This window comes from Drosophila innubila, assembly GCF_004354385.1.
Source record: "Drosophila innubila isolate TH190305 chromosome 3L unlocalized genomic scaffold, UK_Dinn_1.0 0_D_3L, whole genome shotgun sequence".
Classification (NCBI taxonomy): Eukaryota; Metazoa; Arthropoda; class Insecta; order Diptera; family Drosophilidae; genus Drosophila; species Drosophila innubila.
The window spans coordinates 938,852-953,078 of NW_022995376.1; the positions used below are offsets into that span (position 1 = coordinate 938,852).

The 14,227-nt window shown below is 32.2% G+C and overlaps 1 protein-coding gene and 3 non-coding genes across 4 annotated transcripts; all 4 read right to left on the minus strand.

The window, feature by feature from the left end:
- Positions 1 to 2,067: 2,067 nt before the first annotated feature.
- Positions 2,068 to 2,150, minus strand: Trnal-cag. Its single transcript has one exon. It is a non-coding gene; the product is annotated as a tRNA-Leu (tRNA).
- Positions 2,151 to 8,690: 6,540 nt separating this feature from the next.
- Positions 8,691 to 8,773, minus strand: Trnal-cag. Its single transcript has one exon. It is a non-coding gene; the product is annotated as a tRNA-Leu (tRNA).
- Positions 8,774 to 11,709: 2,936 nt separating this feature from the next.
- Trnal-cag lies at positions 11,710 to 11,792 on the minus strand. Its single transcript has one exon. It is a non-coding gene; the product is annotated as a tRNA-Leu (tRNA).
- Positions 11,793 to 11,822: 30 nt separating this feature from the next.
- Positions 11,823 to 12,875, minus strand: LOC117786419. Its single transcript, XM_034624666.1, has one exon. It carries the CDS (start codon positions 12,827 to 12,829, stop codon positions 11,972 to 11,974), a length of 858 nt encoding a protein of 285 aa, XP_034480557.1. The 5' UTR covers positions 12,830 to 12,875; the 3' UTR covers positions 11,823 to 11,971.
- Between the last annotated feature and the right edge of the window lie 1,352 nt (positions 12,876 to 14,227).

Here is a 14,227-nt window from a genome sequence, read left to right on the forward strand (position 1 = left end):
CGCGTGTGCGCTTTCTCTCTACTCAGTTGAAATAAAAAAGCTTTTTTGCACAAGAGCAGACTCTCTCAGAGAGTCTTATATATAGAGGGTGGTCTACAATGGCAAAAAGCTCTGGCTGTGTTACGAGATCATAATTCGTGTCGTTACGAAAAGCTGCATGGCCTGAGCTTTTCGTGTTTGTTTAATTTAAAATTTGAGACAGCCTACGAATAAATTTGAATTTCAATGATAAACAGAAGAACAATTACTTATCTGGTCAAATATTCGGAGAATCCATTCGAGAATCTGTGCATTTAAATAATCATTTTTCTTATCTTAATTGCCTGCCATAAATTGCAGTGGCCATTTGGAATGTGAATGCTCATTTGACACTATATTCCATACAAAAATTTAATTAAAGTGTTAAAAGCTTTTCATGAACAAAACGCAGGTGTTCAAAGGGGTGGATTGCGGAGGGGAAGGGTAGTGTGAAATACAGCAATATTTGAGCATTAATAATAATTTGCTAGAAGCACGTTTAATTCGCTTTTTAAAAGCCAATCAATTGAAAACTTGTGGATGCCATAAATTTCAATAGTTGCTCAGTCGAAAATAAAAATAAAATATTTATGTACAAAGAGGAAAATTCTTTTGGAAAAAAACTGCAGTCTGCGCAGATAAGGCGTTTGATTTATCACATCATTCATATTATTCAACTTTTTTTCTCTACACCCAGAAAAAGAAACTAATTGTAAAAATAAATACACTCAAATTAGATTTTATCATAAAACATTTAAATAAAAAATATATTAAAATAATTATGGAAAAATGTTAATATGAATTTGGCGTGAAAAGTTAAAAATGACCATATTAAATTAAACATAAACATTAAATAAAAAAAAATGCTGAAAAATTAAATACATTTTATTCAAATTAAGTATATTTCATATTATTTTATATAATATAATTTTAACTTAAGATATTCAACTTAATGTTAATTAATATTTATATAAACAGATTTATAAAACTTATTTCAACTTTATTTAAGTTAAATATGTTTAATATTATTTTTTATTATTTCACTTAACTTAAAATATTCAACTTAGCGACCCATTATATTTACAAACAAAAAAAATCAGAACACTTCAATTAATATTCAGCTAAGAATTCGATATTTAATTAAGATTTATCAATTTAATTATATTTAAAGTGTACAAACTGTAGATGAAATATTTTTATGTTTTATGTTTAATCATGTGACAAAATAGTTAACTCAAAGTGGAAATAATTTTTCTGTGTGTACAAAGATGTATTTTTTTTTGCCTGTTCTTTACAGAAATGTCAGTTTAAATTGTGTAAACAATTTTTGTTAAGCAGCCGCAGTTGTCAACTGTCAATTGTTGAACGTCTCATCATAACCCGCCTCAACGTTTCACGCCTTGTGGTCATTAAATTATCTTAATAGTCGAGGCTTTTTTTTAATAGACTCCTATATTAAACGACGTAAATTTGTCGTAAACTTTACTATAAACAACAAGTTGGGAATGTCTAGTACTATGAGGTTGATTGCCTTTAATATTCAGGCATAATTACAAATAGGGCAAGTTTTAATGATCATGGCAATGTCTAAATTATATCGCACATATTATCCTCAAGAACAAATTGGGTAGTCAACTGCATTTGACTTGTTCATTACAAGTCAATGCTGCTCTAGTTTGATTGAGTGAATGATTCGTTGAAGACTTGAAATGTCTGAAATGTCGACGATGCCAGAGAGCGATAAATATCATCAACTTGTGTGTGTGTGTGTGTGGTCTTAATGCTTGCCTCAATGCTGGAAGGCTTGAACGGTTGCCAGTTTCAGATTTATGTGATTAGAATATTGATAATTAAGCGCACATTAATTGATTTACTTGTAATTTTAGATGGCGCCAACGGCAGCGAGTTAACAAGTCCAATTGAAGCAATTGCAGAGGCAATCAAGCACTAGAAATGCGATTTTTTGAACTATTTTATTTCAAAACTACATAAAATAGATAAAGAGCATGAAAAAACCAACTAAACAAATTTAAAAAAGCAAAAAAGTCTTGTCAGAAGTGGGATTCGAACCCACGCCTACAGAGTAGACTGCGACCTGAACGCAGCGCCTTAGACCACTCGGCCATCCTGACTGTTGTGTATGAAGTGTGAAATTACCAATGCCATTTAGTGCTCCTCTCTCTCTCTTTCCCAATTGAGTTGAATATTTATAGCAGAGTCGTTGAGTATACGACATGTATTACATGTGTTACACAATCACACTTAACTCTTTGAACTTGGACAGCCTACGCGAGACTCTGACTCTGAATCTGACTCTTGTGAATGGGAAGGGAAAGACAAAGGGGAATGGGAATGAAATATTGCATGTGGCGCCCGCAGGCAAAGACAAATTGCACTCGTCGCGTCATGGAAAGGTGTGTACTGACAACAGACGACAGACAACTGACAACAAAAATCACGAGTCACACAGAGAAAAATTAAATTAAAATTTCATTTTATGTCAATAGAAACATTTTAATATTTAAGTTTCAAACTAAAATCAAACCTATTAAGTTTCAAAATAAATACAATTATTAATTTATTCAAAGCTAGAACCGTTTAAGAATTTATAGATAAGTTTAAAAAATATTTGACTAAAATATTTTAATCGATTTTTTAAATGACATCAAAATCTTTACTATATTTTATTTATATTAAGTTTGATATTTGTATTATGCTTGTAGTTAATTATATTTAATTGTACAACCCATACAACCCATATTTTTTTACAGTGCAGCCATAGCAAGAGTTAAATTTGTACAATTATGTTTTGTGGCATGAAAAATGCACCGATGCAATGATGATAATAATAATAAAAGGTAATCGAAATGAGGTCAAAATCATACATCAAAACCAAGTAAGTCCGCAGATTGGCAAGTGTCACTTTTTATATTTATTTCGATTTGTTATGCAACAAAAACGAGTGACAACACCCACTGTTTTGACTTCACTGCTGAAGTTTTCAGTTGCAGTTTCGGTTTCAATATTCAGCCAATGCAGTCATGCATTTTCAATGATGTATGCAAAATAATTAAATTAGTTATACAACAATAATAAGTTTGCCTGCCTGCCTGACAAATGTCAACTGGCCAGCGGCCAAATTGCTCCCCAATGTGGCAAATGTTGTTGACATTTCACACGCAGCAGCTGCAACCGGAGTTGTCGCTGTTGTTGTAGTTGTGGTTGTTGCCACTTGTTGCTTCTTGGTCACACGCACTTTCAATGCATTTCAATTAGTTGAATGCTGCTCCACTTTGACTTTGAACAGTTGCCGTTGCCTCGCCGAACAGTGGTCAATTTCGTGCGGATTAATTCAAATTTCTAGAAAAAATTTTAACTTGTAAAGTTGCTATATCAACGGCTTCACCAACTTTAGACTTCTATAATTTTGTCAAAACTCAACCGATTTTCAGCCGGAATGTCATTTTGGTCATTATTTGATCTTTGAATTGATTCTGCATTTAAATATTATTAACTTTAAAAAAAAATTTGTTTTCGATTTTTTTCGACAAAATCATGTACTCCCCCCTTTGACTTTTTGGAAAAAATATTTTTTTCAAAATTTTAAATCTTGAGTTATCACTTTTAATCAACTCCCGGGGCCCTAGTTAGTATAAAACGACACTTTAAACTTGACTCTGAGAGGTTTCATTTTTCGGTTAAAAATCATGCGAAATCTGACAAAAAATTTGACTTGTAAAGTTGCTAAGTCAAATGTTTCACCAACTTCAAACTTCATAACTTTGTCAAAAGTCAACCGATTTTCAAGCGAAATGTCATTTTGGTCATAATTTGGTCTCTAAATTGATTCTGCATTTAAATATTATTAACTTTAAAAAAAAATTTGTTTTCGATTTTTTTCGACAAAATCATGTACTCCCCCCTTTGACTTTTTGGAAAAAATATTTTTTTCAAAATTTTAAATCTTGAGTTATCACTTTTAAACAACTCCTGGTGCCCAAATTAGTATAAAACGACACTTTAAATTTGATTCTGAGAGGTTCCATTTTTCGGTAAAAAATCATGTGAAATCTGTCAATAAATTTGACTTGTAAAGTTGCTAAGTCAAAGATTTCACCAACTTCAAACTTCCATAACTTTGTCAAAAGTCAACCGATTTTTAAGCGGAATGCCATTTTGGTCATTATTTTGTGTCTTAAATAATTTAGCATCAAAATTGTACTGAGTGAAAATATTAGTTTTTTTTTTGACTTTCATGCCTATTATATTTTGTATGAAAGTCAAACCGATATTTTAATTAATCCGTGCTATTATAACCAATTGGACCACGGTGCGCTGTGCAGTTGAGTTTCAAGTGATATTTTCATTTTAATAGCTTGATTGTAGACATTTGATAGGCATTTATATATGTTAATCAGTTGGCTGACCTGACAGCTAAAGTTAATTAAAGTTTACGCTTACAGCAGGCATAAATTCAAGTATACACAGGGTAGTTCAGTAAGTACTCGTATTCGTACTTGTACTCGTTATTTATCCATTAATTCAAATGTTTACTTTGCAGACACCCATCGAGATGTGTACTATGTAAATAACTCATACCTCAACATTCAAGCAATTGTGGCTCAGCATAAATTCATGATGATTAATGGTTAACAAAGTTCTAAATTCTAGAAGAACTCACTTGACCCATTTTCTATAGAACGAGTACTCGTAAAGTTAGCAAATTGCCCGAATGTCAATCAAAAGTCATCAATCAAAATTTGTGCTACTGTCACTTTGACACAATATGTATAAATATGAATCGAGCATAACATAAATATCGGGGAACAGGAACACAACGGGGTGTGGCAGTTGCAGTTGCATTTACTACTTCTCCACTGCCAAATGCAGCAGCTTTGGGTGCAGCCTGCAACGCGGCTGGAAGCTTGTAAATTAGCATAACAATGGCCAGTAAAGTGGGTCAACGGCAGACAACAACAACAACCACTTCAAGATACATAGATGGTTTTGGCTGGGATACTTCAGTTGAAGTTTACCATCATTCTAGGCTCAGAAAAAAATTAATTCTCTATTGGGAACTATACACAAATTATACTTAAATTACATAAATTGGCGACAAAGTAATTGGCACTACAAATCTTGTAACTATCGTATAAAACTTAAAAAACATTATTAATAATAAAAATGTTATAAAAAAAAAAAATACAATTATTAGCAATATTTGAAAAGGCAATAATTTTAAAATCCTGAAAAATAGTTTGTAAATAATTGCGCAATTTTTATTAAAATACATTTTTTATCCGCTAACACCTTTTCTTTCTTTTATTTTTTAAATTTTGCTAGTCTATAACGTATTAATTAAAGAATTGCCCAATTTTTCTATTCTTTTATTCTGGATTTTAAAATCGATATAATGTGTAGTTTTTAAAGTACTCTTGAAATTAAACCATCTTATTCTAATGTTTGTTTATGTAGAATCATTTTTTATTAATTGATTTAATCTTAACTAAATACAAAGTAAAAAGTATAAAATAATAATATTGATTCAATCGAATAAAGTTTTTTTAGATAATAATAAAAATATTGACCTATACTTTTGAAAAGATCTGTGAAACTCAAATATATGAAAGTTATGACTTTCTAATATTACGGCGTAATCAACTAGATATTTTCTACAATAATTTCAATTCATTTCTGTCTAAGAACATTTTTGAGCTTCCTCCAGCAATAATATAAAGAAAAAGTCAATGCACTCTTTCAAGTTCAAATTTGCTGCCAGACACAATTTGAAGACACTTTGACCACATTGAGCATTAATCAATATTTTGCATTATGACTGTTCATTGTTTCAAAGTCGCGACATCTTATGCCAAATTTGTACAAAGTTAATTAACAGGTTTCATTGTTCATCATTTTTTTTCTTTTTAGCTTCAACAACATTCTAGATGTCTGCTCTTTTATTTCATACACACTAATACATATTTGAATTTGAATAATCCTATGTACGTATGGATTATGGGGGCGTATACGTAATGTCTAAGCGACAGCGCGAAGAAAGCAAGCTGAAATCATTTTTAAAACATGTTTAAACGCTTGTTTTTTGCCTCTTGCCTAATAGAAATTTAATTAGCCATGCAATTTAGTATTTTTTAAAGCTGTTTTTTGTTGTTTTGCTATTCTTGACAGCTTGTTGTTATTGTTATTGTTGTTGTGTTTATGGTTTTCTGTTTTGAGAGTTGGCGCTGCACGTGCATCTAAAAAGCTTTAACGTAGCTAAGCTCTGTGTGTGCGAGTGTGTGTGTGTGTGAGAGTGCTGCCCACGCATGCGGGATTGCCTGGGCTTGTGTGCGTGTGTGTGTTTGTGTGTGTGTGTGTGAGAGTGAAGTGAAGAAGCCAAGCCAAATAAAAAGACACGAAATAAAAACAAAACTTTATGGCGCACCACACAACGAGCAGCGTCTCGTCTCTGTTTGCGCTCTCTCTCTCTCTTTCTCTCTGAATGCGCACGTACGCTCTCTCATTTGCGCTCTCTATGCCGATCGTAACATGGTTGCGTTGCTTGTGAAGGTTACGACCTGCGCAGCTCGTGACGTCACTTATGCTATGATAGAGAGTGCAGCGAAGCAGAACTCTGGTATTTTGATATTAAAAATGCTGCATAAATATAGCAATTGTTAGCTATAAGCTAAAAATCTGTTCATTTAAAATAAATGATTTTACAACTTAGATATATTTAAGAAAATCAATAATTATATTAAATAGTTCAATAGAGGTCTTGCATTCTTTTGTTTTTTAAAGTTCAGCTAAATTTTATCAAAGAAATATGTTTAAATTTGACATATCCATGTATATTGCGTCAAAAATATCTTTCAAATAGATATAAATTTCTTTGATAAACTTTGTTTAGTTTTATAATACAAAAAAAAATGTATAGATATAAACATACAGTGGAACTACAAACTAAATATTGCACAAGGCTTAAAAAATGTTAACTATAAGTATTATATTATACTTTTTTTAACATTCCCAATAACTATTAAGCTATTTCCAGTTAGTTTAATTTAATAAAATTAGCAATGTTAGACCTTGAATTTCTAGCAAAATTGAGTATGCGCTCAATAGTATTTTTTTTTTTAAATTTGTAGTCGTATAATTTAATATTCACCGTTGTGGCCTCAAATGTTGTGACGTCACGAAAGCGCAGAGAATTTTCGATCACTGTGGAATCTTCTGCTGATTACGCGATCAACATACTTTGACTGATGTTGCCTGTTTGTGTTTCTCTTTCTGTTTCTGTTGCTTTTTCTGTTGCTGTTTCTGTTTCTGTTGCTGTTTCTGCTGCTTCGATTGCAGTCAACAGCACAAAGCGCAACGCGTCGGTTCAAAATAATTTTCTTAACGGAAAGTTACAGCGGTGCGAGGTGCGTTTGGTTAGTTACGTGTGTTTGTGCCTGGCGTCTCATCGCTTTAATTTATAACAAAATAAAAAAGTGAATGCCAAGTCAATCCATCAAATTAAATTGAGTCAAGTGTCGTTTTATTATTTGCCACTTTGGCCAAAACGCATTTCCCATTCTATTTATTTTTTTTTTGCTATGCAATTACGAAATCTTACGTTGAAATTTTGTGTGTGTTCCATGTGTCTATAAATACAACGTTCAAAAAGAAATATATGACCGAGCGGAAAAGTCGGAATGGTGGGACGGTCGATCGGTCGGTCGCCTGGTCAAAAAATCAGAAACACAAAAGCTAAAAACACACTGTAAAAACAACAACAACAACAAAAAAGCGCCACAACTGACGGGTTGATTGACTCGCAGGAATTTGAGAACAGAACCCAACAGATCAACAGTCAAACAAATTAAACAGCATCCACATCCACAACCTCAACCATATAATATCATCTCCAGTCGATGTGGGAAAACCACAGCTTCCGTTCCTTATCTGCCGCACGAGATTCTGACGCTTTCTGAGACTTTCTGAGATTATGAGTTGCATGAGTTGCATTTTCTGTAAGTTGCACATTGAAATTACAAACTAATTTCACAAATACAAATACACAAAGTCAACAAAGTCACTTTAATATACAACCAGAGAATAAAAGCATAGTATAAAATAATTACTATTAATTAATATATGAATTTACCATATAACATTCAAATAGACAAGAATTAAAATTGAAATAGAAAACACTTGTACATTGTTGATCATCTGGCTTTTGTTTAAACTGCACATCAGTAGAATGCGTATAAAAATCAACATAAACGTCGGATCGTTGTGGGAATATATTTGTAGAAGTGCGCAGATTAATGATCAAACATAAATAAGACGCGTAATTAAATTGTTCCCAAACAACGGTCAGTTATCAATTAAATTATTGGAAATATCTCAATCAATGTTTCGGGTAAAATACAACTGTGTGTGCGCTCGATTAGCGAATTAAACGAGCTCGTGAATCTTCCAGCAGTAGCTGCTGTATTCTATCAGTTCAACAAATGACACCCACACAGGAAAACAAGCAAGAAGATGCCAGCATTACGAAAAACATATGCCGCACATTAGTTTTTGTTATTTAAAGCAAGAAAATACGTAGCTATCGAACAAACTGTTGGATTAATGTAAAATTTATTAAAAGTTAAAAAAAAAGTGAAAAAGCAAAAAAAAAAAAGTCTTGTCAGAAGTGGGATTCGAACCCACGCCTACAGAGTAGACTGCGACCTGAACGCAGCGCCTTAGACCACTCGGCCATCCTGACTGTTAAAGCAATCGAAGCCAAAGCAGCTTTTGTGTTCTCAACACAGGCGCTGTTAAATCGCGCTGTTAGTTGAACAGCATGCTATGAATAACATTATGGCAACTATTTTCTTTTGTTCACGGAATTTGAATTTTTGGTTTTTATTTGTTGCACTTTGCGCTGTTAACGAGAGTTGTTAATTTGCTTACATATTATGTTCAGTTAGTTAATTTACTTGTAGTTTGGCTTGCAGCCATATTAAATAAATAACTTGAGTGCAATTTTATGGCATAATAATTGCAAATTAAACGGATTCGATCTGCGAATTGTGTACAAATGCCGACTAATTGCGAACGGCGTAATTTTTCCCTCTAAATAAATCTTATCTCTGGTTGTTATGGGCTGGGCCTGAAGTCAATAATTAAATAAATAAAAAAGCAGTAACAAAAGACAAGAGCTCAAAACAGAGATTAGTCATTAAAGAACTTGTAAAATAAAAATGCTCTTGTTTACTAAGGCTCTCCCCTTTGCCCAGTAACCGAAGAAGATTTTCGAAAACAGAGGCCAAAAATTGTTAAATGAGGTCAACCCGCATTCTTGAACCCAAAAGCCCAAAAACCCAAATCAGGGCGCTAATACTGCGGTTTCTGTGGGCGTGTCCGTTGAAGACTTAACGCTGTCACAATCTTACAATCCTCACTCATTAGTGGCGGCAGTCTTTTGTTGTTCACTGTACGTGTATTTTGAGTATATTATTATTTATGATATAGACAGACACTGTGGGATATTTTCTTGGCTTTTTGTTGAGTTATTTTAATGAGTTTCTCGACACTTGGTGACATTTTCATTTGATTTATGGGGGAAACAAGTTCATTATGCTCACTGTACATTTTTACTTTTTCACTAAGCGTCTTAATTAAAATGTAAATTACATATTTGTTAATTTTTTTCAATAAATTTAAAAACAACTATTTTTGATTTGAATGAAAACTGTTTGAAATTATAATTAAATCAACTATTATTAATTATTACATTCATATTTATAAAATATCTTAGGTTTGTTAATTTATGTAATTTTATTCTTAAGTTATATTTGAACTTACAACTTTTATTGTGAGTTCTCTATAATTTTTTTGTCACATTTGTGAAAAATTCAGAAATTTAAATGCTTTCAATTTCATTTTCAAATTCAATCTAATTTTGATGAGGCGTACAATGAATGCAATTGTTGTTGTTATTGTTTTTGATGTAGTTCTTGTTGTTGTAACTGAAGAATAGAAGCTCTTTGTTAGTTCTCATATTTAAAGAGAGATACGCTTTGACTTAATGCCGACAACATCGACAACAACTATTTTATAGCGCCTATTTATAGCGTCAAATATTTTCCGCTATAATTCGAGAATGCATGCGCATTTCAAGCTAATTTAATTGTTTGTTTATCCGAGGGAAATAATTATTTCCAAATGGCATGAAATGTTTTGACATGCCGCAAAAATTTTCCGCATTTGCCATTGAACTTTTGCCTCAAACTGAAATTTTAGTATAAACAAATTTTATTTGCGATTTTGCAATCAGTTTTTTTCAAGAGAGTAAATTACTTGTCTCTCTGTCTTACTCTCTTTGCCTCTTTTGGGCTTGATAAGCGTTTTTACTTTATAATCGTTAAAATAGGTCAGACATTCAATGCTATATACAATTGCACACACAATTTTCAATTTAATGCATTTTAAACACATCAAAAAATGCATTTTATAAGATTCAAATGTCAGAAATTGGGTCGGAAATAAGTCCAAAAGGTCGAAGGCTAATACAACCACAATTTTAAAAATGTATACCTAAAAAAATGTGAAAAGATCTTAGGTATTATAATTTTGAATGAGGTTTTCTGGAATGAAAATAATCTATAGTTTTCCATAATTATTTTAGTTCTTACTTTAATCTTTTTAAAAATTATAGTACACATCTTAATTTCATTTTTGCTAATAAAAGTAATTTATTAAATTAAAAATAGAAAATAGATGTTGTAATAAAATATCAGATCATACTAAAAGTTCCATATAATCCAAAATATACTGAAATACTTTTTTTCCTATTTATATTTTTAATTTAAAATAACTTTTTTTTATAAAAATGCATAAAATATATTTAGTTTACAATTTGTGATTAAAAACCATGAAATCGTAACGTTCCCTGGTTGTGACAGAAGGGGAAATATGAAACTGACACATTGACATTATTCAGTCTTGTAAATCGTGTCGTATTTATCAAGTGCAGCAAATAAAATTGCAGTAATTTTCAGACATTTGTTTATAAACAAAGAGTTGACACAATTGAGCTTTAGTTTTTTTCAGGTCACGGGCTCAATGCCATTTTGGTTGGGTCAGTTCTGTTATTAAGTTATTCTGCTTGACTTGTTGATTTTTCTTTTGCAACAAAGCAACTGCGTCAACAAAATTGAAAATGAAAATGTAAACAAAATCAAAGCATTTGTCGTACAAGGTCTGAGCTATTTTATCAGCAATTGTTTAATTTTACTATCTAAACAAGCGATAATTACAAAAAAAATAAACAGGTTAAATCCAAGTGAAGTTCAGACATCGCTTCAGAGACACTCTGATAAGGATAAATACGTGTATTCCTTTCAATATCGTATTTTGGCACGTGTTAAATCGGTTTAGCCATGGACAGGTAATTGATAAATCACTTTGTTAATGGAGTGATAAAACTTTAGAAGCACGTTTAATGCATTTTAATGCCACTTTTTACTTTGAACATTTCCATCGTAAAAAGATTAGATTTATGCAGTTTTTATTGGCGGCATTTAAGTGCTTAGACTTTAATAGCGCGGGTTAAGCAACCATTGGCCTATGCCAAATGTCGTATCTTAAATAAATATAATAAAATGATAACTATAAAAAGCGAATTAAAAACATTTAAAAATGCAAAAAAAAAAGTCTTGTCAGAAGTGGGATTCGAACCCACGCCTACAGAGTAGACTGCGACCTGAACGCAGCGCCTTAGACCACTCGGCCATCCTGACTGTTGAACATCGAGTGTCAAAAACGCTATACAAGCAACTGATGTTTAAATTTATTTGTCAAAAGTGATTTCTTATGCTCAGAACAATTGAATTTTGGCAGTACGTACAATTTTCATTGATAGCCAAATGTTTATAACACAGTGCACACAATTATTTATCGAATTGCTGTGAATTTTTGTTCAAAAGCCGTAAATATGGACCAGAGCTCTGATCAAATCGAAGAGAAACAGACGCGTTACAGTTTCATCCTTGTAGCTTTTCATATGCGCACGTATTATTCGCTCAAAATTGTCCATTCGCTCCATGGTGCAGAGTCGTAGATTTATCTGAAATCTGCTGTCCAACAGATCTCTGGCCAAGTTAAAGAAATGATCAAGAAACTGCTGCAAAACTTGATTATTCTTCTCCTCGGCAATATTACGATACTTTTGAAAGACTTCCCGCACAGAGGTCTGAACAATATTGCCCTGCATTATCTCCTGCCACGCCTGCTGGGCGTAAGGATCGTGCAACTGGGCGTGCTTCAGTTCATTCGGTTCACAAATGAACGGAAATGTATTGTAGAATTTCGTTGTTTTTTTCGATTCAGCAAACAACTTGAGAACTCTCTCATTGATCGCATTATTGCGACATAGCACAAATTTGAGGAGAAAGCTTGTTAGTTTCGGTATCTCAACAATTATGATATTGGCCAAAAGATCGCATATAAATTGATCGGGACTTTCCAGTTTTGTTTCCTCAATCACACTCAAATAGATCACATTGAAAAAATGATGTGTGATGCCGCAGAGACTGAAGATCACCGTGCAGTATTTAAAGTTGATCGGATACACATCGAATGATAGAAAACATTCGTTATCCAAGGGATCTGTCCGTGATCGGTTCAGTATCTGCTCGCTGCGCTTGATATACTTGTTCTGTCGATGTTTATCCTCCAGCGGCTCATTGATATAACTATCATAGCACAGCTGTTTATCCGACTCGGTTAACTCCTGGAACGATCTGAGTGATTTGATCTCGAGATTGTTCAAACTCATGGCTGGGGAAACGTCCTAATTTCACCTCCTAAAAATACCTAAATCCGACATTTTTACAACTGCCTGCTTGGCTTCAAATACATGGACAAATAATACTAAGAATATCGAAATTTGAATACATAAATTAGTAAAAACAAACTTGAAAGCTTGTAATTTGAAAATAAAATTTGGGAAATTAAAATTGAGAAAAATATTTTTAGAAAATTAAATTAAAAAACAAAATTTAAAAAAAATAGAAAAGATTGTTATTAAAAATAGATTAGAAATACAGAACTAGTGGTATTATAAAGTTACGCTCAAAAGAAAATGAATTGAAAGTAAAAATAAAAAAGTTCCAATATCAAAAAAAAAAAAAAATTACAAAAAGAAAATGGAGCAATTTTTATTAGAAACAGTTTCAATTTCACCGTTTTTGTCCTAATATTCAATTTTTGTTATCCCTTTGTTGGTGTCCATGAATTTTATTCTTGCTTTTAATTATTTTTTTCTTCTTTTAATTCTTACAGAAAATTAAAAAATAAATATGAACCTGTTCAGCTGAACTTGACCCAAAACGAGAAACGTCAAATCAAACCAAAATGAATGAAATCGCTTAATCACATTTCATTTATCATTTATCAGCTGATCAAATTGACACGCCCCGTCAATAAGCATAATTGCTAAATTGTGCCCAAGTAATCTCAGTGATTAATGTTTGGCATTTTCAAAGATTTAAATTTTAAATGTACCGGCTCTAGAGAGTTCTCCAAGTTCTCAGAGTCTCGGATCACAGCTCGCCTCATTTGCATAATTGCAATTTATTGTAAATCCGTGTGCAAATATGCCAGAAATTTAGCTTAACTCTGTTAAAGGCAAAAGTATTTGCCGCCAGAGGCCGACGGCTTTTCAAACTCAGCGTTTTTTTTTTTTAAATATTTGTTTTAGCTATGCAAATGCAGCTAGAGAATCCGAGAAAAGAATTGCAACCTATTAAAATGTGTAGAAGAGTGTCGAGTCACGTCTTCTGTCACTTTTGACAATTCAAACTGGCACTTTCCATCATCTGTTTGGCATTCAATCACAGATCTATGCTAATTGGTTGTCAGTTTCAATCGACTGATTGAAAATGCAACAGAAACTGCAACAGAAAATTGGCAGCGAATTGAATTGAATTACAAGCGGATTGCAGACTGAAGTTTGTCAAATAAAATATATATACAACAATTTAATTTCACTTGTCAAAAAGTTGAAGAACACTTTATATTCAATCTATGCTTCAATCTGTCAATTTACCATTGAATTGATTAAAGCAAAGAATTGATATGCAAATTTTACTGAACTAATTGTAAAAAAATAAATCAAAGTATTAAGTTTACATTCAATCAGTGCTTCAATCTGACAACTCAGCTAATTAGTTGT